Source organism: Dicentrarchus labrax, unplaced genomic scaffold, assembly GCF_905237075.1.
Source record: "Dicentrarchus labrax unplaced genomic scaffold, dlabrax2021, whole genome shotgun sequence".
NCBI classification, from domain to species: Eukaryota; Metazoa; Chordata; class Actinopteri; family Moronidae; genus Dicentrarchus; species Dicentrarchus labrax.
Window position 1 is genome coordinate 20,547,248 of NW_026136718.1, and position 27,512 is coordinate 20,574,759.

The 27,512-nt window shown below is 40.4% G+C and overlaps 1 protein-coding gene across 2 annotated transcripts; it reads right to left on the reverse strand.

The window, feature by feature from the left end:
• Positions 1-4,831: 4,831 nt before the first annotated feature.
• On the reverse strand, positions 4,832-10,075 carry fstl3 (follistatin-like 3 (secreted glycoprotein)). 2 transcript variants are annotated; one of them, XM_051377240.1, is made up of 5 exons: positions 9,396-10,075; positions 8,720-8,905; positions 6,695-6,910; positions 6,379-6,606; positions 4,832-6,275 (listed from the first exon to the last, which is right to left on the reverse strand). In XM_051377240.1, the coding sequence occupies exons 1-5, from the start codon at positions 9,460-9,462 to the stop codon at positions 6,160-6,162; spliced, it is 813 nt and encodes a 270-aa protein (XP_051233200.1). In that variant the 5' UTR covers positions 9,463-10,075; the 3' UTR covers positions 4,832-6,159. The 2 variants fall into 2 exon arrangements, with proteins under 2 accessions (XP_051233200.1, XP_051233201.1); XM_051377241.1 differs by having other exon boundaries at positions 4,832-6,252; positions 9,396-10,067.
• Positions 10,076-27,512: the final 17,437 nt, after the last annotated feature.

The following is a 27,512-nucleotide window of genomic DNA, read 5'->3' on the forward strand; positions in this document are numbered from 1 at the left end:
CAGCTAACAAAATATAGATGTTGCTAGAGGAACACATGTGTACAATTAGCAACTAAGGTTCAACTGCTTTTGTTGTAGTGGAGTGTTTGTGGTCTCTCATTGCAGATGTTTCAGCAGAGTTTGACTTAATCTGCTTTCATTGACCCCATTGCGCCATGAGCTCGTTGCAATCTGTCCCAATCGTGTGCAGTGCTTTCTGTACAACACAGTTGCTTTAACAGTTTAAATACTTTTCACTCTATCAGTGTCGTTTTGTATTTACTTGTCACTGGGTGATTTTTACACACTTTTTTAACCACACTAGCAGCTGTCAGTCTGTCCACCATTTTGGTCTAGATTGAAATATGTCTATTACTAGATGGATTCATTTTGTACCTTCAGTGTTTTGTACAGACATTCATGGTGCCAAGGGGATGAATCCTACCGAATCCTATAACTTTTTATCTAGCGTCACCATGACATTTATGGTTTTCAATGAAATGTCTCCACAATTATTGGATGGATTGGTACAGACTTTTAACCAGCCTCAGCTGAACTTTGTGTTTAGTGCTAAATAGCAAATGATAGCATGCTAACAGGCCAAACTAAGATGGCTAACATAGAAAACACTAACATGTTAGCATTGTCATTGTTAGGATGTTAACTTGCATTTAGTTCAAAGCACCAATGTGCAATGTGCCCAGCCTTGAAGAGCCGCTAGCATTAGCTGTACACTTTTAGTCTTGATAAGTGATAGGGTTAGGGTTTAAACATAAATATTATTGTTATTTTTTTACTGTATATGTCACAAAACAGAATGATGAACTAGGCTAAATACAGTCAAAGAAAACGAAAAGTGTGTTAAGCACAAAAGATGTTGGAAAGACGTACAGTGGTGTTATCTGTTCTACCCAGCCAACTGTACATAACCACACCAACAACAAACCTCCACAGGAGAGAAGAATTTTCATTCCAACAAGAAAAAAATTGTGAAAGAAAATTAGGCTACAAAGTATTTTGTCTTTGGCATGCATTCTGTGTCTGTATATCTGTGTCTGTTTGTGTATGTGGGAGCGTGGGTTAGCACATTTTGCGTGTATGCAGTATAATATACAGTGTGTGTGAGTGCGCACGTGTATTTGTTAACACAGTTGTATGTCTTGTAGCCTCCAAAGTCCACACCAAGAAACACTGGAGCTAATAACACAATGCATGAGTGCAGTTACTCCTCTAATCTAACACTGACCATCAGTCTGTTCACAAGATGTGCAGCTCTGTAGTCTGGGGGAATAGATACCATATGGGCCTCCCGAGTTCATTTGTGGTACACTGTCCTACTTCGACAAGCAGAGGATCTCCTAACAGATGATTTAATTACGTGTGTCCTAGTGGCTATTGTAGCCGTTCAACTAAAAGAAGCTGTTGATAATGAGCGAGCAAAATCGAATGAAACCTGAACCAAGGGAGCTTTTCCCACTGAATTTACATGGCATACCTTAACGCATCACAGCAAATTAAATGTTCGACCAACTTTCCATGATAATCAACCAACTTTCCATTATAAACAAGCAGGTATCTGGGCCAAGGCTTATAAAAAAGTCATTTGTGTCTTGTTTCTATGTGAGAGCCACCTGCAAAGGCTGATGTGAAATTATGGTCATGGCCTGGTAATTTTCCAAGCCTCAAATTGCACAATTGGACTCAATTTGAGTTAAGTTTTGGAACTAAGTGCAGCTCCATTATCACACTTCATTGACTTTTTTCAGTTATGTGGCTTGATATTTCAACATGAACTCAAAACCAGATTTAATTCAATGACCTTGTCAGTTCCAAGACAAGGAAGCCCACAATCTCATATTGTACTTGCCTCAGGAACACGTGTTCCCAAACACTTTAAAACCCCAGAGGAGTCTCAGACTGTACCTTAATGTTTAGTAAATTCCATAGCAAAGTGACGTTTGCCTCATATAACAATTCATATTCTGTGTTTACATTCAACATATTTTGTGGTATTCCCAGTATATCGTTCTCCCGTTATACTTAGTACAAATGGACCAGACCACACACGGAGCCAGAAGAAAAACTGTCCCAGAGGTCATGACGAGGAAGTGAAACAATTCACCAAGAATAATTGGGGACAATTAGCATTTGCACAACTTCCTAACTCTGCTGATTTGTTGTTGGTCCTGACCCAGTCACTGCCAAACACTGCTCATTCCCAGTAAACCTGCCTGGATTTTCAGTTGTTGCATAAAGTGGGGATAGTAGACTTGGTTGCAGAGTTTATGAATCTCTTTGGATCACTAGTTTTGTTGACAGGTATAAATGATGGACCTGAGAAGTTTTTTTTGGCCTGGCAAATATTTCTATCTTGAGGCTCTAAAAGCACAAACTGATGATTAATATTTCAAACTAGGGGGCTAAATTAAACTTTTGAACTTTTCCCGAACATTTTTCCTCTTCTTTATAAATGCTGTCATCTTCATCATGGCTACAACTGTTAAACGAATATTCAGTTTGATTGATTGGTCATCTGATATAAATTATACAGAGATCATAAAAAGCAATTCTGAGAAATCCATAAAAACTCATCTGCAGCAGTATAAACTGTAAGTCTGGAGTGTGGGCTGTTGTGTCAGTATAACAATCAGCTGTCAAAAGTTAAATATCAGGCATATGTGGAAAAATGAAAGACTTGCCGTGTAACAAAGCAAGTATGGGAAATAATGTCTATGGCAGATATATTCTGATGGAGTGATGGATCTGATATCTATTAGTTTCAGCTGTGGGACTGAGCTGTTTACAATCCAGTGGCGCGATCCAGAGAGTGGGTGGTCTCCGAAAACACTGGTCTCATCACAACATCATTTCAGATCTAAATCTTGGCTGTTAACTTACTGGAAGTAGTAAGGCAACTTTGGCGGAAATGATACCATGTGGACATTGTTGAGAAAGAAGCTTGACATATCAGAGCAGGATGATTACGCATCCCTGAAATGTCAGTGTGGGCGTCACATTATAACCCCATGTGTTTGCAGGGGTATAAACAACTCAGCCAGAGGTTGTGATGTAATATGTGTGACTGATCCCATGCTTATAACAGGTGAGCTCCAGCAGGAGAGATGCACCCATAATCACACCCACACATACAGACAAAACACGCACACAGAGCTGTGTTCCAGTAGAAGTGAGGGTGATCCCCTCTCCGGCCACACTGCACACCACAACATGTAGAAAAAAAGGATAAAATATGGAGTAAAGTGGGCAGAGAATTCCTGAGGTCTTGTGTTGAGTGTAATTAGAATAGCTCTGAAATGGTTCATAGGTTTACTCTGTGGTTATGTCATTACCACCACTGGTGTGACACAGGCCCATCATATCCGCCATCAGTCAGAGGTCTGTGTGGTAATGACATACACGTTGTTCATGGTGAAGGTATCACACAGTCATAATGACAACAGCAGGCTTTTATCTGTCTTGTATCCATGAGAATGGCTTGTCCAGACCCACGCATCAGAAGTGCTGTCTCAACCTATTTTTTTCAGTTGTGTATTTTACTGGAAGACCACAGCCATTTTAACATATGCACCACAAAGTGTGGCAAATGCTTTATTTTGGTGGGCGGTCGCTGCAAATTCCTGTGGGGTTGCCACTTTTTAAACTATGGCGAGAAACACTGGTTTGGTGAGTTTATCGTGTGGGCTGCAGAAGAATTTATAGATGGCTCGCACTCATAAAGGTATGAGAATAATTGGCGACATTATATTTTTCACATAATGAGGTGTAGATTAGGCGGTTAAGGTTTAGATGGAATTTCTGGTGTACCTTTCTGTGTATTAATCCCCAAGATGAAAAACTAAACTGGTGTGAGGAGGGGCCTCGTTGGATAGAACATCTTCCTTTGCCCAGACATGTCCAGTGGGCCACACTGAGGTCATATCTGCATTCCAAAATCTGACCAATATGATTTTGTTTCTTTGGATCAACCAGTCATATACCATTTAAAACACAATACACAGGAAACATTTTTGAGTATATTTCTGTAAAAAAAAAGACAATTTTGTGCGTTGTTATGCATGGGTACAGAAACGGCCCCTCGTGGCATTGTTATTTGCCCTGTTCGAACTAACAAAACATCTAATTCCATTCCCAGTGTAATAAAAGGGTACTTGGACAGGAATATAAACATCTCCCTAAAGTCGAACCAGATGCTGGTGCATGGTGGAGTGCAGGATCTAGAGAGACAGAAAAACAAGGGAGGTACTTTACACAGGAAAGTGAGTCAGTACCCAGGCCTCAGTGCTTCGAAACATTCATTCCTCCATTCCTTCACCCTCCATCCTCCTGACCCCTCCCACCTAATCTAGAACCGGGGGGATATCCCTGAGGAGACAGGTCAGAAAAGCCACCCAGCCTGGATTTGATTCTCCGTCACCTCTCACACGAGGCCTTGAGAGGCCGGTCAAAGAGGCGACACAGCCACTGCACGCACAGGAGAGAGGAGGTCTAACCACTGCATGCATAAACTGTGTGCTCCGCTGGCTGCTGGAACCTGACCCACCAACGTAAAACCCAGCATGTGAGGAAAGCTGTCCAGTTCCCTTTAGGGTGCAAGTATGATCTCATTTGGCTGAAACTGACAATGAGTAAGACTATGACACAGTCTAGAAAAATCCAAATATTATAAAATATGTGTCAGACACAGTTTCATAGTCATAGAGTACTGCGTGTGTTGTTATTAAATGTATTACAATATGATGCAGACGTGTGTTTAGGTGTAACAGGAAAAGCAGATTGCGAAGCGTATTCAGTTGGCAGGAATCAAGTATGTTGTAAAAGAAAGAAGACACGCTGTGACAAATGTTAAACTTTATGTTGTTTTTGAAATGGCAGTACAAAAATACAAAAATATGTTGATGCATTCATCATTAAAATTTCACAGTAGGTACACAGGTAAGGTACACATGAGACTGTTATTTACAGGAGAGTCATTGAAATGTTCCATAATACACTGAAAGGATTATTGAAAGTATTTCAGACATCTGCTTGGAGTTGAAAGATTGAATTGGATCACTTGACCATTTGTGTTGATATCCACCAGTTTACCAGAGTCAACAATGAACAGAGTGACTCTTCTCTGATGGCAGTATAATCAGGTATATTCAATTGGCCTGAATTGTGGTCCATTCTCAGACAAATCTAATTCTCCTTTCAATCGGATGATGCTTATTACATTTGTCTGTGCAGTAAAAAAAAATTCCAATCAAATCAAAGCAGCAAAACAGCAACCGAAATGAACTAGCATGACCTACAAAAATGCATTTAGAAAACAAAGCCAAGCACTCAACAGAGGAGGTATTGTAGAGGGTTTGGGGTTGTACCAACAGTCTTCTGAGGCTCCTACAAACACAACCAAACTGTTAATTTTAGTGATCAGCGGGTGGCCGAGAGTTTGGATCAGGATCCAGAGTAAACGTGTGGAGGGGGTGGGGAGAGAGAGAGAGAAAGAGAGACTATACAGGTTTGTTTAGGCTGAACCCCTTCCTCACCTCCAGACCAAAGCTACATACAGTACGACTGTATTTGTCATGTTCTTGTTTGTGGTGAATTGAAACCACACTGCCGAGCTATGAAGTGGTATCAACTTTCCAAACAAATTAGCATTGTTTTTCAGACCTATGAGGGAAAACTGTTTGTTTGTGGGGAATGAAGACTGTAAAAACTGTTAAAAAAAGGAAAAAAAAGTTGCCCATGCCAGTGACCGCCTTTGTACATATACAATAAACAAAACACAATAAATACATTTTTTGCATCAGCTTTCCCAAAGATATATGGATTTGTTACTAGGATAAAAATATAAATAGAGTTTGATACCTTCTCCAATAAATAGTAGTGGTATTCTATTTACAATATGCACACATCTCCCAAAGAGCTCACAAGATATTTCTATCTTGAGACACGTGTTCACCTGCCTCTATTTCCCAAACTTATACAAGATTGACACAAATTGCTCACAGGTATTTGTAGCTCTTTTTGAGGCTAATGTATGTCTTCCAGCAGTGGTCTTCCATAACAAAACAAATTGTCATTCTGTGCACAAAGGGGAGGGGGAGTGATTGTCAGAAAAAAAAAGAGGTCATCATGGGAAGCTAGTGGTGTGACACTTGGAAGTCAACCAACTCATCTCTCCAAAAAAGGGCCAAGTCGAGGAGTGGTCGGTCTAGACTGCGTTTTCCTCGCTGCCTTCCAAATGTTGGGGTTTCCGAGGGGGATCTGCACAGAAACAGAGTCAAGAACTACTCACATGCAAGCTGTAGCACCCTCAGTGTCACTTATATGATCACTTGACAAGTAAGACAGGTATAAAGAGAAGGTGACAAGGTGTTTTTATATCCTTACTGTTGCAGTGGCCGTAGTGGCGGACTCCTATGGAGCGGCCCAGGAAGCAGGTAGCCCGGCGGAGGTGGCAGGCGCTGGGGTAAGTGATGTTGTCATTGCCACAGATCGCCTGCTCAGACAGCAGGGGTATTGGGCAAGGAGTTGTGCGGCACATGACACAGTGAGCACTGTTGGTCTGGTCAGTCACGCAGGTGTGGGTGCCTGGACACACCACGCTGGAGCACGACTCTGTGCAGAGCATGATGGTAGAACTATTAGAAAAAGTGTGAAGTGTGATATTTGGCTTTTGTGCATAAACTAGATACATCTTGCTTACTTTTGCAGTCTCCTTGGTACATGACCTCCAGGTCCGGGTGTCCCATGCAGCGAGCCATCAGCAGAGTACACTCATCCATATATGACTTCCCATCGCTGCCGCACACAGCATGCTTCCGGGAAATGTGAGAGCAGTCTGGAGAGCACACACACTGGGGCCTTCCCGTCTTCATTTTGCAAACCTTCCCGGGACTGCATTTCACTCCCTCGCAAGTCTCTACAAAAGCACAGCGAGTGGTTTCATATGTGTGTGAGTTCTGCGCAGTGTCAGTGTAATGTTACTGTATTAACAAGTCTGCAGACATCAGGTGATACGCAGGCATTTTCATACAAAACAAGCTCGAGATCTGGGGTTTTCCCAGATCATAACACTATTTTCACCTTGCACAATATTTACAATAATCACATCTCTTTATTGACCATTACACACAGGGGTGTCTCGCCTGGTGGAATGTGAGGCTGGCGTGTTTTCATAACAGATCTATGTGTACGGCTGCACACAGACTGGGCTAAGCTCCCGCGGTGGGACGGAGGGGCTCTGAGGTAGACGGAGTTCAAATAGCTGTCAGAGAAGTTTACAGGCTGAGAAATGAGGAAGCCCTGGGCTCCTCTGACACCCCATAATGTCAAAGCACAGGAGGAACTGTAATCCTACACAGTGCAGAGTTAACATTAGACAATGCACATAGGCCTCTTCCCAGGACCTTTCTGAGTCTTTAGAGATGACGCCTGATCAGCTCTGAGTCCTGAGGATTCTGTAAACAATGAGGAACTTATTTCTTATTTCCTGTCTCTACCAGCACTTCAATATCCTGTTTTATTCTAGAGCTGTGTGTTTTTTCTTCTTCTTTCTTTTGGTTGATTTCCAGGTTTCACTCTGTCTCTTGCTGTGTATACATTTTCTCTCTTTCTCCTCTGTGTCTCCCAATAAGGGAATGTCTGGTAACAAACAAATGTCTCGTGGTGATGTAGATGTCTTAACTCGGAATTGACAAGCCACCATTAAACTTTTTGACATTCATGATACCGACATTATCCTCCCACAGAATTCCAAATGATCAAGATAGTGTTGCACGTTATGAGTCCCAGACATCTGGGCATGTGGCAGGCATTTATTTCAGCCTGGAGGAATTCTATTATTTTGCTCATGGAAGCAAACAGGGCACATTTTTAACTAGCTGTAGAAAAAAGTGAAACACATAGCAAGGATAGAGGTTCTGTTTTTTACCAACTTCATTCGTTTTCCACGTGATGCAGTTTATGCAAGAGTCGTTTTTTTTACAGAGCTGTAGGCTACATTTGACTGTGGTCTCTCTGCTTTTTCAGGTTCATCTAAACACAATCCACATCTCTGTTTCTCTAAGCCACGTGACGAGGGGCTGTGGTTGGGTGTGTTTTTCTAAAATTGCCAGTAGCTAGATTTTTACTGGAACTTATCAGCATGGTGAAATTCACATTTTTTTGGCCTATGAACACATAGTGTAAGTGTTGCTTATAAAAACTGAATTTATCTGCAAGTGAACCTGATTGAACCTTGCAGAGATTTCAGGAGGGGAAGCTTCTCAAGACAGCTGGGTGGAGTTATGTGGAACCACGTCTGCATTTTGTTAGAAAGCTGCACCGGGAACTCATTGTGTGAATATCTTGATTCACAAATGATGTGGTTTGAATTAACTTTCACTAACTCCCCACTGAGAGACAAGAGCTATTTTGTGGAATAGCCAAAGGTAAATCTTCTGTTTTAAGTCTGCAAAATGCATCTAGGCAGTGATTAAAAGAGCCAGTACTTACCTTAAAACTACCACTGACAGTAGCAGCAGAGTCCAGCAAAATATATTTATCTTTATTTACAATGTGACTGTTAAGAATTTAAATATAGGTTTTAAGCAGTTTACAACAGCATTTAACTTTTGGGTCACATGAAATAACTAATCCTCTGCCCCCACTGTGTTAAACCAAAGCAATACACTGATTCCTTCTACTTGGCAGATTCAGCCAATTTGTTTTTAATGGTTTGTTATTTTACCTTTGCATGGTTTACAGGAGACAATTCCCAGGAAGCCCAGCAGGCTGACCTCATTCATGGGCAGGCTGGTGTTGGACCACGCTGTGTCCAGGCGGCCCCCGGCACAGCACTCCTCTCTGGTCACCCCTCTCATCAGCACCATGTCGCACCTTTGGTCTTGACTCTGCTGCAGCCAGCACATCCCGGCTGGAGATAGTAGCATATTACAATTTATATTAAACAAGTTAATTTACTCAAACACATATAAACTAATATATAAACACATTAAAAGGTGTATTGAATTATTGTTAGTGTCCATTAAACAAATGACTAATTATAAAACTGTAGTCTTGGGTTTTTCCATTATAGTTTTTTAATATATAGCACCTGTCTGCTGAGATGTTTCCACATGTGCTGACTGTATACATAGATACAGTATATAGTTGTATTAAGCATATATACAAAAAGTAGATTATTTATCTACTAACACATACATACAAATCAGAATTTTCTTTTTCAAAAGGATGAGGTAAAGATACATAAACATGAATTCTGGAGCCTATATACCTTATAATTATGATAACTGCAAGATGATTGATTGATTGATTCAATTATTTAAAAAAAACCCAAAACATTACACTGTGGTCCTGCTTTTTCAAAATACAATAAGAAAAAAGTAAAGAAAAACTCCACTCACCACTGGCAGGATTTCCAATCTGATACAATGTGAGAATCACACCAAAAACAAAGATGAAAAAGCTCATTGTGTAGTCTGGTTAGTACAAAACCTTATTCTGAAAGCTTGTCTAAGCAAATATCAGCAAGAAGAAGTGATGTTCCAGACAGAGCGGATCACTCTAACTCCACTCTGGAAGTAGCTCTCCCTTATGTGAATGAATGTGTTGTGGATAAGTGATGTCGTTCCCCCTCTGTATAAATATTTAGCCCAGATGGAATTATGCTGCTGGGATGGGCGATCCTCTCAGCCAGTAATAAGCCAGGGCAGGACACAGTTTGACTCTGACTCAATTTCCAGAGTCGGGAAATGATCCATGCCCTCCAGCGCCAGACACTGGGCACTTTTATGACCTCACAAAACATTTTCACACCATATTAGACTAATTAAAGGCTTCATGTTTTTTTTCCCGTTTTTTTTATTTATCAATAATTGAATTAGCTGCTCAGGTATTTGGGAAAATACTTGATTGCATAATAACTGCTGAATATGACCATATAAGTAGTTTAAGTAACTTTTTTTTGTGTGTCTGGTGGGTTCTGGATGTTTTGTTCTGTGTTGTCTCATCTCCCTCTTTAATGTGGCACAGCTCAGACGTTTCCATTCTCCTCACAAAAAATAAACTGTTTGATTATGGTAGTTTTCTGCCTACTCCTCTGTGTGGCCGATAGAAATGACATACTTATTTCCCTAAATTGTGCTTCTTTGAAGTGTAAAGGCAGAGGAAATCGAGTGATTACAGTAACTTCTAAGGTTATTCTAAAAGGGTTTCTGGCCACATTATGTTAAATCAAATTACTATCAAGTGCCTAAAAATATACATAACAACAAACCTTGAATAAATGAAGTCATTCTCTTCTCCAACAACTGCCGTTCCTCATTTTGTTGACTGTGTATCTGTCTGACTGTCTATCAATAAATGCTGATATTTCCCTCTACGGCTGCGGTTAGAATAATACTGAGAGACGAAAGGAGGAGTGGGAGTGAAGGTGGTCTGCCCTTGAGCAATATATCAAGTTTAACAAACAGGACTATGTTGGAGCTTATCAAGAACATTCATGTCTGCCCCCCCTCATTTTTAGTCTATGACCAAGCACAGACAGCAAGCAAGACTGAAAACACTGAAATACTGCAGACATATACACGGTATCTGTCTACCAGAGGCACAGGCATGTTTGTTTAACGCCATCCAGTCTACAATCACCTCGCACTAGAGGTGACTGGAGACTTATCTGCATGATCATGTTTGATCAGAACATCTGCACTCTACCTGCACTCATTCACCTCTGACACTGACACAGAGCTATGCACTAATCCAAAGTAATGTGAGTCTGCCCATCTGTCTGTCACTGGGTTTTTTTTAATGTTCCCTTTTGATCACTGGGGGGGAAATGAAGGTAGCATATGCTCCAGTATCTGAGTCTTTGTGAATGATGTTCCCTTCTTCAGCGGAGATCCCCAGGGCACTAAAGGAATGCTGCCTGACCTAAGAGGGGAGGAAAGAGAGCAGTGAGCGATGGCTGTGGGTGGCCTGCCTTTTCACTGGGTCTCTGCAGAACCACTCAGCTCCTCATATGGTTTGGATCACCACTGCCGAGCCATACAAATGAATACAGCATGGTGAGGGACTTTGGAGCACCTACTAATGTATGATCTTCATTAGGGTGCAGCTTACTGTGTCCCATCTTTGAGAAATATTGGCTTAATTATTCAAGTGGCTCCGTGGGGTAGCATGAAATTGAAAGCCCATGTTGGACTGTATCTAATATTAAATATAGAGAGTGCATCTCTGACAGGGCAGGTGTGGAGTTCAGCCTGCTATACTGTACATTAGCCTGTTATTAAAACAGAAAAGGCAAAAACAGCACTGCCACCTAGTGGATGCAGTCGGCAGGTTTTAGCCTTGGGTTTGTTTATTCTAATAGCCATTTAACTGTATGTGCTACTGTATTCTTGCATTAGAAACATGTCAAATTTAAAACAAAAATAACAGATAGAACTGTTAAATATAAGGACACAATGTAAAAGGCAACATGGAACGACATGGAGAAATTATTTCAGGAATAATATCAATAATTTATTTAAACAAGTCAAGGAATGATTAGCTGGCAGCTTATTAGTTAAGTAGCAAGCTAACTGGCAACTGTAAGTTAGCCCAGCGAGGAAATGCCAGAAAGAAAGCAATGGCATTTGTTAGCAGTAATTTTGCATTGGCCCACCTCTATCCAACATGTGTATATAGTATATGTAGTCAATATGTACACAAATTGGCTGTATGAGCTGCATTAGCTGAGTTAACATTGACGTTAGTTGGGGAGTTAGTTAAAACGTATGCATATACCTAAGGTAAGCTAACGCCAGGTAAAAAAATATAACTTTACTGTCCAACAGCTGACACAGACTTGTTGTGCTGGTGTGGGTAACAGATAAGAAGAAGAAGATGTTGACATGCAAACAGGGAGAGAGATGGTGGAGTGATGGGCTGCCATGTTATCAACACCCCATGAGCAGTTCCTTGGGGTTAGGTTGCCTTGCTCAAGGACACCTCAGCAGTGCACACAAGTGAAAACTGGCACCTCTCCAGCTACCAGTCCACACTGTAAACCAGCAACCCTCCCGTTCCCAAGCCAAGTCCCTACAGACTGAGTTACTGCCGCTAACTGGGCCAGACTTTGACATTATGCCCTTATTTGTTAGGAGCATGTTACTGTTAAACCACTTGAGGATATCATGGGCTGTCACTGTTTATTATACACTTGGCCACATGTAGCATTATGATGCTGCTTGGTATCCATGCTGTAATAATTGCAATTAGCCAGAATGACCAGGTGGGGTCACCCCTCGCCTGTCCCTCAATCCTCCATCCTTTCTTCAGCCATGTGTTTGTTCACCTCTGCAGCCTCCTGAAGTCACCATATGTCCTCACTTAATAAAAAAAAGGTCATTAGCCTTTAATTTTGGACATCAGAGCAGTGCTAAATTTAATTTGCACTTGTTGTTGTCTCCCAGACACATCTGTCATCTTGTAGATACATCAGTGATGTCTGTCACAGTGCCAGCCCTGAGGACTGACAGCTGACATTTCAGTGGGTAACTGAATGCAGTTATATGACCATTAAACCTTGAGGTCACATGTTTTCTTACTTTGAGTCACACCAATAAGTTGATTCACTTCATGGTGATCACATGACTGAACGTACAGTTTGGTGATGAGTTGCTTGTATCTTTATATTTTACAATGTTTGTGTTTTCTTCTTTCGAAAGAAACCCTGTTATTCTCCTTCTGCAGCCACTGTGAACAGCATCCTTCATTTCTCAGATGAAGGAACTTGCACTCTTGACCGACAGAGGACATAAAAGTTTTTATCTTTGTACGGAGCATGAAAGAAAGTACCTGTTTTATTGCTATCACAGATATCAAATCAGTTGAGAAGAGACAGAAATACTCCCACCCCATTACCATCCACCCACTGCGCTATCTTAAGTCATAGTGTTGGTGCGTACGTCACACGGCTAAACAGGGCTCAGCAGTGGTAATTGCTCTCTCTGCCCCAGACTGGCTGAAAGCAGCTGCATCATCTATCCACTCAATTTACTCCTAATGTGTGTTACTGATTGAACCGGCAGTGAGGGCAGGAAAAGTGACAAGGCCGGATAGAATCACCCCCTCTGTCCCTTTGCACACAACTTTCCTCCTCCTCCTCCTCCTCACCCTCTTCTTCCCCGCTTCCTTCCTGTGTTTAGCGTTGCCCATGTGAAGTCCCTCCAGCGGTTCATTAATGGGGAAGGTTAACGCCGGCACACACGCTGCTCATACAAACAGCACTCTCTCCCCCTTCACCTTTCTCCCTCCCTCTCTCCCAGCCCTTCTCCTCTCTGCCCCCATGTCACCTTTTCCGCTCTCTTGAGCTCTCTCTTTTCCCCTCTCATTCTGTAACCGGAGCAGGGCACAGACGTGGTCGTGACTAAGGGTCTCCCTTGGAGTCATTTAGCTCTGTCTGTGTGCTGCTCCGGATCGCTCTGCTCTTCCTCAGTAGGGCTGGAATAACCCCTGGTGTCCATCTCCTCTATATATGCCTCATGCTCCTGCATTCATGAAGACTTGTACAAGCTCTCAAGTGTTTTTATTCAACTTGAATAACAGACTTTCGTGACACTGGTGTCTCCAGACTTGACAGATCTATAATAAGATACACATTTTTTGGAAGGATTTCTCTGTTGAAAGTCAAGATATGGAGTTTATCCAAAGTTGCAATTACCAAGTGTATTTTCCACCATGTTCAACTAATGGCAATTTTGTAGTGATGCTGATGCCACTATTTAGACTAGTGTATTAACATCCATATATCCAACATATTGGACAACAAATATAATCAGTGTCAAATTATTGTCGCACGGGGTGATGAAAGAATCCAATTTGCCTTTTTATGGCTGATGACTGGAACTGAAATTGCCTCAGTCAATAGTTCTGGTATGCTCATTGCAATATGTTACCTGGTAATTTCCTTAACTGTGTTACGTGGTGATGGACTATTGATTGCGGGGGATGCAGGAAAAAGTGAGAAAAAGTTTCCTGTGTTTTCAGCCCCTTGGTGTGAAATGAATTATTTCTGTGTATCAATAATTGCCACTGTATTTTCATGATACTCTGTGAAGTGCTCAGTTAAAAATACCACAGCAGGGTCTCTTTTTGTTACTTATCTCTGCAAGTCACTCTGGAGTCCGTGCACAGTGAGGAATCTGCTGCTGATCATGGACAGAGAGAGCTCAAAATGTCTGACCTGGGTGTTGCAGATTGCAGTTATATTAGGGCTAGGCAATGAACTTGATTGGTATTGATCTCGGTTTTTGAAGTGCTTTGCAGCGTGCTCCTTTATGGTATTCTGCTTTAGAGGGCCTTTAGCTTTATGAACTGAACTTAACTCTACGTTTGATTTGTTGTTCTGCGTGAGACAATACCAGTCTGAATTAATGATCCCAGGGTACATGTATTTAAAAATGAACAAAATAATGTTTTTACGTAGATGTCTGATGTGAAGCATAACGGCGTAAGTGGAACACATTGCATTAAGCATCAATTTGATTATTTTACATCACTCAACCTTGCTATTGAATTCACCTTACATACATTGTAAAGTTATTTGTGTATTACCGATGATGAATTGTAGCTGCTGCCTAATCACGACTACGCCGCAGCCATATTGGTTTCCATATCCTGTCTGTCTGTGATGTGCAAGCAACCATCTGCTATCTTTACACTTCAAGTTGCCTTATGTTGCCATGAGAACTCACTTGTACTAAGAGTGCTTGTCAGACCTAATTTAAAGCTGCCACATTCCGTACTGCTAATTGGAATTCAACTCGATATGACTCACTTACTGTAGGCAGGCAGCCACAACTTACTGTAGTCGTTTCTTGGATTGCCGGTGCAGCAGTCACAGACACTGCAAAATGATGTAATGTGGTGAGCGAAAGAGTATCAAAAGTCATGAAAATATTTAGCAAACACAGAAAAGTATATCAGAAAAGAACAGTGATCACAAATTTCTGACTCTTTCAACAACAATACAAACTTCAGATATTAATCAACACCACTGACAGGCTGCAGAAAAAGAACTTTTTGAGCTCCATTAGAGGTGTTTATGTGATTTTTCCACTTGCAAAAGTGAATTTAGAGATTCTGCCATCTTATGAGCTGTTTCTCAGCTATTCTTTACACTTAAATCATATAGTTAATCAAATGGAAAATAAAATAACCTATCTACGTCCCATGCTTCTTGTTTCAGATACATTAGATCCAATTTGGACCCCTTCGATGCTACCTTTCACAAGCAGTTTGAGAGCACTGGGAAAGAAGAGTACAGCATCCCTGAGGACAGTAGCTCATACCTGCTGTAAGTTTCACTCTCTTAATATCCTCTTTTTAAATCAACACTCGGTGATCAAACTGACATCAGGTGCAAATGCATACATGTATTTAAAGAAGCAATCACATCAGTAGCAGGTCAGAAACAACACAGCATAAATTGCTTTTAAGGTAGGGCGTTGCATGCTTGGGAAGTTACATTCATGAGAGTGAAAGAAACCCAATTTCCGTCGGTATCAGGGTGTATTTTAATTCCAGTTGTGAATATAGTCTAGCAGTATCAGCTGTAGGTGCAATCCGGATATGACTCACTGGTGTAAAACAACTGTCTGCCAGTCTGTCTCTTGTGAAAGCTTCATTCTCACTTACGTTGTATGATTTTACCATCAGAGGGTTATGTGTCAGTACATTGTGGAATACATTATTCAAGAGTACGCAGCAGGTATAATAGAAAACATAATAGCTGGTTAGTTTACAAAAGCAAATACAAAAGATACAAAAAAACATCTGTTCAATACGACTGAAATCCATCCATCGGAAAATGTTGTATTATTACTGTTTCGGATTCTGAGAACAGCACATAACATGTTTGTTGTTTGTGTTTAAATTACGCCAAAAACAGTGTCCCTGTATGATGAATATGACCCTGCTGAGAGGTTCTTGATACAACACATCACACAGCGTAAGTAAGTAATCATTCTCCTGTTTGCCTCTGAAGCAGCAATTCGACTCACCTTCATTCCTGCCTGAGAGAAAGTGCCTCTAAAAATGAAGTGCAGATTACATTTTAGATGACGTTCGTAGGGTTTTTTTTTTTTTTTGGCGTGTGTGTGTGTGTGTGTGCGCGCGTGTGAAAACAAGCTCTTGTTTTGTCATTTGCATTAAGTCTCATGTTTTTGGCTCCTTTTTTTCTCTCGCTTGCATTGTGTTGAAGTGAAGCTTATTTGTTTTCAGCCTTTCATCATCATTTCACCCTGCAATATGGGGCAGACTGTGCAGGATCCCATTGCTCCAACATAAGAAATATGACCGTATGTTGTTTTATGGACTTTCATTGAGCTTTTGTATGCGTGTAAAACACTAGACAAAGAGCTAGACAGAAACAAACAGATATAATCTCTTTATTATAGTTCCACCCATGTGTAATTGTATTAAAAGTTTTCAGATGCTACAGAAATAAACAACAGGTGACTCAAAGCTTCACAATCTACACACTGGAAGGTCATATTCATTTTTTTTGCCAGACTAGTTAAAAATACACCTCTATGTCATCTCCTCTAATGTCCCAACCCGTCTCTCTCTCTGTGAGCTAGCCCTTTAAAGACTCTTGACTGCACAAGAGCTGATGCTCGCACTGGCAGCAGTTACCATGGCAACAAATGACAGAAGTGTATTTGTTGCCGCTGTTATGTTGAAAGCTGTCAGAAACAGATAAATAAAGCAAAACAGAGGTGGAAAAGTTTTGATTCTGTCTTTCAGAATTGAGGGCCATGTGACAGCTCCGAAACCACGTGACTTTGATTCACTGCATCCGAGAAGAAAATGAATCAGTCAGAAATGAAAACAGACACATTCATGTGTCAAGTACTTGCAGGCTGATACTACTATTGGTAACTGTCACTGCAACATGATTTAACATCTCAGCTCTTGGTATTTGCTGCTGGTTTTTTGGTTGCAGATTAATGTTCAAACATTTGACAAGCTGATTCATGGGCCTCCTTTGCCAAACCTCTCTTTGGTCATTAACAGCAATGAATTATTCCAGAGAATTAAATCAATCTCTCTGCCATATATGGTAGCTGCTTTCTTACAGTGCCAGGCTGCTTGTATAAATATTTAAACAACCAAAAGGGCAGATGGGTCTTTAGAATTAATTACCCTGCTCAGTGTAAATATGAACATTAGGGGAGACTTACAATCAGTCGAGGTACCATGCTGGAGTCTATGCAGTATTAATGCAGCTCACCTCTTAAAATGGAAATATGTTCACTCGGCTATAGATGTAAGCAATGTTACTGTTGCTAAAAGAATGAATTAATTTAATTTATACTCAACAGTGCTATAGTGTGAGCCTAAACATCAGGACTATGGAGGAATGGTTTGTGATCATTTCTAAAACTGTAATAATACTAATACTAACTAATAATAATAAAACTAATAAGTAACAAGAAATTGCTGTACTGAAATGCTAAAGATATGTTTGAGGTAGTTTAGAAATATTTACCATTATAATAAATAATTTAATTATATTTTTATGGAAATTACCCCCCCTCAGTCTTTCGGTCTTTGGCTCAGGGGTTTGTGCAGAATGAATGAAGTTAACCTGGCTCTTATGTACAACAACAACATGCACCACATTCACTTCCATTTCTGAATCAAGTCGTTCTTTGAGAGTTGTTTAAAAAGAACAATTCTTTTTGCAAATCACTATTTCACTATTTTTATAAATACTTGGGTTCATACCTGCGAAATATTAATATTGCCATTGTGAGCATGTTAGCATGCTTCCATTAGCATTTAGTTCTAAGCACCTCAGAGAGCTGCTAGCCTGGCTGTAGACTCTTGTTTCAACTGTAAAATGTTCAGTAATCCCTTAAAATGCTTGTATTAGCCTCACAAATCCAGTATCTGTCGGGCTACAATTAGTTTTTGTTAGACATGAACAGATAAACAGCTGTAAAGTCTGTGCTCAATCAGAAAGAGACATGGTACAATACACATGGACGGGGAAAAAAAAGACACTTGTTCTTTAGAAAATATATACAGTATACAGCTCCATTATTCAAACAGAACATTTTGGCCATGATGACACCTAATATTTAAATTAGTAAATAGAAGATATACTGTCTATCTCTCCTCACGTACTGTTGTAGCTCCTTTTATTCTCCAAAAATCAATATGCTTGAAATACATAATCATTAAATCCATTTGTTGTTCCCTTCCTTGGTGCTCTTGAAAATAGAATCCAAAAATAGACTGACAACTTGACTACTCTAATCGTTGGCAATATGTAATTTGAAGATCTAAAATGGACCAGAGAATGTTGAGAGGCTTTGTTACACGCTATAGTTTCTGATGTGGTCATTTTAAGACTTTCAAAAATAAATACTCTCTAAACCTTGAAGTCATGCGAACAGCAGGTCCAAAAATCACTCTGCCAAAACCATTTTCTGTTCATTGTAGAAGTTGTTGAAAGTCACAGATAATTGCCCCTTTTAATGTTTTTTTTATGTAACTGCAATGGTGGAGGTGGCGGAGTAAGATGAGCTGTTTAACGTCGGAGAATGGGAGTGGGTAGAGGAGCTCTTAGTCGCAGGAAAAAGGAAGAAAAACTAATTTCTGGAAATAATGGATATTGACGATTACGGGAAGAAATAAAGGAGAGGGTGGGAGGGAGGGAGGATAACAAGTCAAACAAACATGTACCGTACATGTGACAACGGCACAAAGAAAGCAATATTTCCCAGCATTTACGTCTCTACCTACAGTACATGAAAGCATACACGCACCTCCCACGCGTCACACACTCTTCACTACACTCACACCTTCCACACTTCTGCCCACACATACACACATACTACAGTATGCAGTTAGGTTATAAAAACACTCTCCACACACACACACACACACACACACACACACACACACACACACACACACACACACACAGTCACTCACAGCTACCTACCTCATGCCCCTGTGGCTCTGCTGGCATCACGCATGCTCAGCGAGCTGTTACAAAACAAAAGGTCTTCATCCCTCCATCTCCAAACATTACTCACTGGAGGAAGCTGTGTGTATGCAGTGGGCTGCTCTATTCAATATTTCTGGCGATAGGAAGGACATGTGGGCCATTTTGTAATCTGAACAGGAGAGAGCCACCTACTGTGGACACATGGAGTATTATAGTGACAGTGAATACAACCATTGTGAAACCATCTATTATAAACTCTTCCTGTTTCTTTTGTGTGAATTCCTGGATGTTTTTCTATTGGCTGAAGGCCCCTGGAACCACGGTGAAAGCCAAGCTGTTTTTTTAATATATATTACATGTTGTGTTGTGTTGTATTGGAGGGAAAAGTCACATTTTCTTGTGGGTGACAGGCTTTGATTGGCAGCTGACTTTCATATTTAGGCATCCATGCTGAAACGTGTCTACAAAATGCCATTGTGAGTGTCAGGTTCAGTCATTTAAAAGTAATTTTCTATGCAGGGGACAGAGGTCTGTAAAAGTGCAGTTCCACCATTTTTCTGAATTTAAAATGTATTTTGATATCCAGGAATGAGAAACTTAATATTCATACTAGTCGAGAGGGTGAATCTGAATGGGTTTCCACCAGGCCCTAATTAAGACCAGACAAGCTTCATTACTCTGTGTGTGTCTGTGTCATGAGTGGACCGATTGAAATGTGTGAAAGAGACACACATGACACCAGTCACGACCCCCATTTGCCTGCACAATACACACACTCATACACGTCTTTGTCCTATGTCTGTCAGTATGAAGTATGTCCTTTGTAGATCTGTGGGCTTGTTTCGTATCTACTAACAAGCAGTCAGAGGGTTGATGTATCGTCTTTGTCCCTGCTGCTGCTCAAATTCACATTTTAATTGCACAAAGAATGAAAATCGAACAGTAATATGTTTTAAAACCTTCAAATAAATCAATTACCAGAAGGTTTTCTTTTTCTGATATTTGCTGTGTTAAGAGGAAGAGGAGGAGGACATGGATGAGCCCTTCTGTCAGGGGGGAATGATGTCATTTACCCCCAGCCAAGCATATGCTATATAAGACCGAGCCCTGGAGAGAAATGAGAGGACACAGGCAGAGGAGGGGGAGAGTGTCAAAGTGACACAACAGATCTCAGTATGTGATTGAGAGACCAGGGGTATATTATTAACAAAACCAGTTATTAAATTCAGAAAAAAAAGGTTTTCAAGATCAACCTTGTGAATAACTTTGTTGTAATCACATTTGTGCATAATGACCTTTTATGATTAGTCACACTCATTTATTATGTCAGGAGACAGAAACAAACCAAAGCTAATATAGACAATAGATGGCTCTGTGTGCATTCACACCCATTTAAATATAGTTATTGTAGTCTTGCAGTATGATTATGAAAATTGTTCCTTAATTTTTTCACTTCCCTTTGTCAGTTTTGAGCAATTAGGAATGTGCCACTTTGATCCACATCAATTCTTAAAAACATGATAAAGATGTAAAACATAAGTGCTGAGAATAAAGAGGTGGGGCTACTTAGAATTGAGGAGCTGTGTAGGTTGTCTATAAATAAGTCAGCGCGTTAGTTTACCACCATCCGAATAAAGAGGCATATATACTATAAAATCACAAACCCGTTAAAATCAGTAATTAAAGTCGCTCAAGGTATCACACTGAATGTGGAACCTGGGAGAGACTGGTGTTTGTCAATGTAAGTAAATAATTACGCTTTCAAAGGTACAGATGATTTTACTTGTTCCTGCACTCGCCAGTGACAAGATTTTTTATAAAAAATGTCTAATCCATGCCGTATTTTTATTTAGATTGTTGCAGTGTTGATAACCACTAGCTTTCTAGGGTGTAACCATATTATTGAAAGTTTTGGTTGTGGACAGTGTTAGTTGACTAATCTCTTTTGCTACTACAGTTGTTATTCGCCACCCTCACAATGTATCATTCAAACTTTAAGACTTTCTGATTTATTAAACACATGAAAATGAAATGTTAACATATTAGCTTTGTCCATAATAATAATTTCTTGATAATTTCCAAGGAAGTTTCCAGGAAATAACTATACAATTTTGTACTACTTATAGTGAAAATAACATAAACATTTTTTAGAAATATATTAATTTATTATTAATGAATTATTGGAAATGTCATTTTTAATATATGTTGATTTGTATGCTTCGATAAATTTCATATTTTTGCATGTTCAGCAGGCCTGACTAAAAGACTCTATTCATGCTAGCAATGGATTTGAATAAACTAATTAGGACTGTACCAATTGAACACTCTGTCTGCGTTCCCTATAATTAGCACCAAATTAGATACTTCTTTCCAAGAAACTTAGGCGGAAATTATTTGAAAATTACAGACCCATAAAATAAGTCATCACGTAGTATCTTCCCAGTATGCATTATACTGAACTTTATATAGTTAGATAAAATGTATATCTTAAGCGCTTTGTTACATTTACTCAGTAATGTAGAATTTTGTTTTCTTACAATACGACCTGCTCCAACATGAAGTGTTCAGAATCATACTGTAGTAGTGTCAGCGGCTATGGCCTGAAGAGGGATTTGTAGGCTGACTAACAGAAGGTGCTAGCAGCACTCAATATGTCATTGTCTCTTGCTTGGCTAATTGCAGCATGGTGCCGGTGTCAGCCCTCTAGCAAGCCAACACACACCACACACACACACACACACACACACACACACACACACACACACACACACACACACACACACACACACACACACATTCACGTAACAATTCTGTTTCAGGTTTAGCTTTAATTACACGTTCCTTTTGGATCTTTAAAGATCTGTGTACAGCAACATCTTCAGTAAGTCCTTCTCTTTTGTAATGGCTTTGTCATTCTTATGAAACAACTTTTTTCATCTTCCCACTCTTATCGCGGTGACTTCTTGGTGAGTCAAGCAAGGTGACAAAGGCTTCAGTGTAACAGCCTCTTCGGAGCCATTTATAATCAAGCCTCCTCAATCACAGACTTGGTCAGCGCGTTCCTGTGGCCGGCAGTCGGAAACTGAAGAAAACCTTTTGTTATAACATTATTATATGTTTGTCTTGCTGCACTATGGTATACAACCTACTTTTTTTGAAGTCAGACCTGTCTTTGGGGTCACAGGGGGAATTATGTCTATGTATTTATCAGTCTATCTTGTTTTATTGTGTTAGTCTTTGAATTGGAACATTTATTTTTCCATAGTGGTGCTTAATGAGCTGCCTGTGACTGTGTCCACACAGGATCCAATTAAATAATACATGAGGACCATCATTCTTCCCTTAATTCTGTATTTTTGTGTTTCTCCCACTTCCAGAACAGTTGGACATGAAGAGGGGAATGGTCTGACTCATTTTCTTTTGCCAATTAACTGTAGGTTAAGTATGTCAGACCAGAGTCTTGTGTATGTGTGGTGGGAAATTAGATTTCTCTTTCTTCCAATTCCAAGTGAGGATACATATTATTTTATCACAACCTAGGGACTGTGCACAAATTATTAGGGGGGAGTGGAGGTCAGAAAGGAGGGATGTTAGTATGGCGTTTTTTGGAGACCAGAATAAGGTAATTTTAATTTTAACACTGCAACTTTGTATTTCAGTATTTCTTTTTTCCAGGATTAATAATCAAAAAAAGGAATAACATAGTCGTAAGTGACGGTTAGTGTGCACGCTAGGTTATAAACGTGGGCTTTGCCGGAGGACAACAAGCCTGTACCGTCACACTAAATAATGTCTTTTAGTTGTTGATGTGTGATATAAAGTTGGCCTGTATCATAATTCAACTTCAGCCTTGTGTTATGTTTGTGTGCCATAAATTTGGAGATTCCACTTCTAACTTGTCCATCATGAATGGATATTGTGAAAAATATTAGCCCATAAACATTAAATGAACATCATCTTAAATTCTTCATGCTTTATTTATTTTTTTGTTATAAATGGTAGAACAAGTTGAAGCAAACCAGTAATATATTTTGAGAAATTGGGGAGGGGGTGTTTGTATAATCAATAATTCTGGGGAGAATGACTCCTTTTTGTGCAGTCCCTTAACTTAGCTCAGGTTCTGCACACTCTGATGGCATAAGTTAATTTTCTGTTCAGCATTCATTATTTTCACTATATCCTCCTATTCACTCCATTTTTCTAAGAGAGGGAGTTTCTGTCAATACTCCTACGCCCTCCAATTATGTTTTACTGACAGTCAAGTCAAGTTTCATCTAGATGAATCCCATTATTCTGTGGTATTTGCAGTAGTTTCATTGAGTTAAATTCCCTTGTGCATCACTGTAAATGAATGGAAAAGTGTCACAGGAAGATTTCTAGATGATACATATCACAGGAAGAATATAGGGATAACCAGAACAATCAAAGCGTTGGCTTACAATGAATTCTAAAGGGGTTTTAGTTTTGTGGTGGGAGGCCAGACTTTATCCTACATGGCTTTTACTTACCAAGGGCATTTGAGCTTAACACCCACACACATCAGTCCAGTACAGTGGAAAAGAAGCAGCTGCTGGGTTTCATGCTGCAGTGCTGAGAGACAGAGAGAGAGAGAGAGAGAGAGAGAGAGAGAGAGAGAGAGAGAGAGAGGTGTGGTTGGAGCCTAGTATATTCTCTATGTTTTTGTTAATGCATTTTTTTTTTACATACAGGCTTTAATGCTCGCTGTATGTGCCCATGCACTGCCCCCTGCTACCCCATTTTCCCTCAGTGATTTCCGGAAACTGGTACATTTTCTCCCCGTTAGCTGGCAGCCGCCAGCAGTTGGAATCGCACATTAGAGGAGAGCGTGTCTTTAGGTTGCCATAGCAACAGGGTGAGTCATTCTGCTGCAGTCAGTTTAGTCACACTCGCACTGACTGTATGTTTCCCTCTCTTCCCTTTTTTTTTTCTCCATCTCACTGTCCCTCTGCCTTCCCGCCCTCCACACACACGCACATGCACAACTGCACACACACACACACACACACACACACACACACACACACACACACACACACACACACACATTGCTCTAAATGGCTTTGTTGTTCTGACAGTTTTTTTTTGTCAGAGCAGGAGATCAAGTTCTGTATCTCAGTTACGCTATTATTCTGAAGTACAATAAAAAGAGGGGATAAAAGTGGATCTATAAAGGTGTGTGAGTGTGTGCGCGTGTGTGATGGAGCAGGTTGATAATAAGGGCGAGCGGAATGTCGCTGCTCTCACTCTGATTACTTATTTATGGATCAGGCTAATCAGTAAACCCACAGCTGAGAAGCACACTGTGAAGGAGGAGGGTGGTGTGAGAAGAGATGAGGGAGCCAAAAAGAGGAAGGGGGCACCTAACTCTCTTTTTCCTCTTCCACTTGTTGGCTCTGATTAATTGAGCAAAATTTGCATAAAGCAGATTTTCTGTTGTTGTTTGATTGCCATTTTGGAAGTTATTTCCTGTTTTCTTATAATAAAAGTTTGCAAGTCTACAGCTGCGTCTCCCAACATTAGCGATACGCCTCTGCTTTAGAAATGAATCATCAAACACCTCATTGTCACTTAATTGTCACTCAGCTCGAATGAAGACATGCAATGTTGGTGTGAAAAAGCGCTTTTATAGTCAAAGTTGAGGTTGTCCACAGATACTGTTGCTCACCAGCTTCATGCACCTGTTGCCAAAAACATAATGAGGTCAAGGCCTATTTTTTTTATGACAACTTCTGATAATACCCTGTACCGTAAAATACCCTTGTGGTACGTTTCCAGTTCATGTGAAATCTGCATCTTATAATGGATGAAAGCTGATGTCGATTACACCACTTCAATGTGATTTTTATCTGATTAAGCATTTCCATTTTCAGAAGTTAATCAGTTCATGTGAATCAGAAAGAACTGTGCTATGATAACATAACATAACGCAACATTGACATATCACCTTTTTACAGTTACCAAGGAGGTTATCTTTTTGGTGCTGTTAGGGGGTTGGTTTGTTAGTTTCATCATCTGTCAGCGGGATTACAGAAAAACTACTGGTCTGATTTTTATTAAATTCAGAGGAAGGGTGTAGCATGGGCCGAGGAAGAACCCACTACATTTTTGAGCGGATCTGAATCACAGGGTGGAATTATTTTTTTACTTTCCTTTGGCAAAATTTACTGAATTATTGGCACATGGTATAAGAGCAGTGAGAGTGAACATAAGTAAAGTTGTGGGCTGGATAGCTAAACAGTTAGCTGAGAGTCACAATAAAGCTAATGAGCGACCTCCTTCACATTGTCATTTGATACATTGTTATTATGAAATATTGATTACACCAGCTTTAATCTTCTCTTTTTGTGTTTCTTTTCCACTAAGCTTATTACCTGATGACAAGCAGAATGTGAATTATATTAGAAGTGAAATTCTTCCTAATTTGTTCAGTTTCTTCAGCAACTTTACTTATCCCACTCAGTTCCTCAGGCCCTGACAGGTATTGATAATTTGATGAGGAGGATCATTTGGGTCATAACCCTGAAGTCCCAGTGGTAGTGTTGACATCAGTGTTGATGTTTTGGATCGTATGTCTTAAAATGTAGTGAGTCACTCTTGTCTTTAATTTACCTCATTCCTGACCCATGTCTCTCCCCGGGTTGTCTTAAGGAGGAGGCATGGACAGTAGTAGTGTCTGAATGCTGGCCGGTCACTTAGGAGTCTGTGTGTGACAGGTTAACAAGAGCAAGATGGAGAATCTCTCTATCTGCAGGATCAGACAAAGGTCTGGACAAAGGAGTTTTCACCTTCAGCTGTAATTGCAGTAACTGCACACAGGACCGGTGAGGAAACCCCCAACAACTCATTCATGCTCTTTTATACAAACTGTCCGCACTTTACCTCATAAACAATGTCACCAACTCGCAGTCAAATACATTTAACTCAAAGATGGAAACGAAATCCTTGAGCTTTTAAAATCCTTGAGCTTTTAAAACCCTTGGCGGGATCTTTCAACAACCTTTAATGATACACATGACTAACAGTTAAAGGCTTTTTTTTTTTCACAGGCTGGTTGATAAATAAATGATAACTCTCCAGTGTGTGGATTAATGTCTGCATGTGTGTGGGTGTGTTTTTGTCCTTCAGCCCATCATGAAGTGTAGCCGCTGTAACAAATAGCCCAAAAGCTTCAGTCTGCATGTAATAACAAAGCTAAGCAGTGGAGAGTTCTGCTCCGTCCCCAGAGAGGTGGGAGGAGGGTGGGGGCGCGCACACACACAATGAAGAGCTGGATGACGCAGCTGAGAAGGGGAAGGGAGGGAGGAATGGATGGAGCAGAATCCTGAACGAGGAGAGGAGGAAGATGAGGAGGAGGTAGAGAGAAGGAGCGTAGGCAGACTGCGTGGGAAGGAGATGCTGCATAATCAGCTTTCTAGGGTTTTCTCCTGCTCTCTTTTTCTCTTTACTTTTTTCACTGTCTTTTTGTTTGTCTGATTGGTACCGGCCCGTTCGTCTCTCTCTGCCCTATTTATATATATATATATATATATATATATATATGCCTTGTTGTCTTACTCTTCTCAAGTTTCACTCTTCTTTCTTTCCTTCCTTTTCTCTGGGATTCATTTAGCAGCACAAGCTTAGGTGCTTTAATCTCCAGTCTTAATTTGTTGCTTTTAAAAGAACGAAAACTCATCTCATCTTTTCTCCCCATCCATGTGTATATCTGTAAGTGCAGAGACTACAACTCTAATTGGAGGGCCTGGTATTATTACCACTGTTCTTTCAATTCAGTTTTACTGCATTTTGCTTCTATTTTGTGCATCTCAAGTAGAAAAAAAAATGATGTCCTTGTGCAATTCACAAAACAACACTGTAATAGTAAAACCCTTTTTAGCTTTATGGCTGTCTAACACACAGCTAAGGTCTGCTCAGTCAACATTATTTCACACTTATCAGCTTTTGGCATCACATTTATTTAGCCTCATATAATAAGTGAGAAGCCGTCTAATCGTGAGCAAAGAGGAACCCGGTGAGTCATCGGCATTTCTCGCACATTTGAACGCCGCCTGGATCTGCTCAGTTAAAAGGAAATCTGGTGAGAGAGAGGCGGGGGAGGAGAGAAATGCGTGGGTGGATGGGGAACAGAGGAGCAGGTGGTGGTGGTGGTGGTGGTGGTGGTGGTGAAGTGGAGCGACGAGGGAGGAATGGAGGGAGGGGGTTTTCCCTTTCAGAGACATCCCTGAATATAGTCTTCTTATACTGGAGGCAGAGCAGGAGAAGGAGATGTGCAGCGGGGGAAGTGGGGGGGGGGGGTATGTAAAGATCAGCAAATGTATTCATTCATGTGTGTAAGGTAGATCTTAAATGTGCGATGTGTGGGTGGGTGTGTGAAGCAAGGAGACAAAACAGGGAACACCGTCACCATCACTGTTTGCGGTTCCAGACGGTATGAGTACGGTTTAGTGGTGAATGGACTACCCTGAATAAGTTACTGTGTTTATTTAGTGGAGTGAAG

Excerpts from the sequence above, each read along its gene's own strand:
- fstl3 (XM_051377240.1), bottom strand. The coding sequence starts at position 9,462 with ATGAGCTTTTTCATCTTTGTTTTTGGTGTGATTCTCACATTGTATCAG. Across the intron at positions 6,607-6,694 it reads GTACCAAGGAGACTGCAAAA|AGTCGTGCTCCAGCGTGGTG; the intron begins GTAAGCAAGATG and ends TGCTCTGCACAG. Across the intron at positions 6,276-6,378 it reads CCACTACGGCCACTGCAACA|TTCTTGACTCTGTTTCTGTG; the intron begins GTAAGGATATAA and ends GCATGTGAGTAG.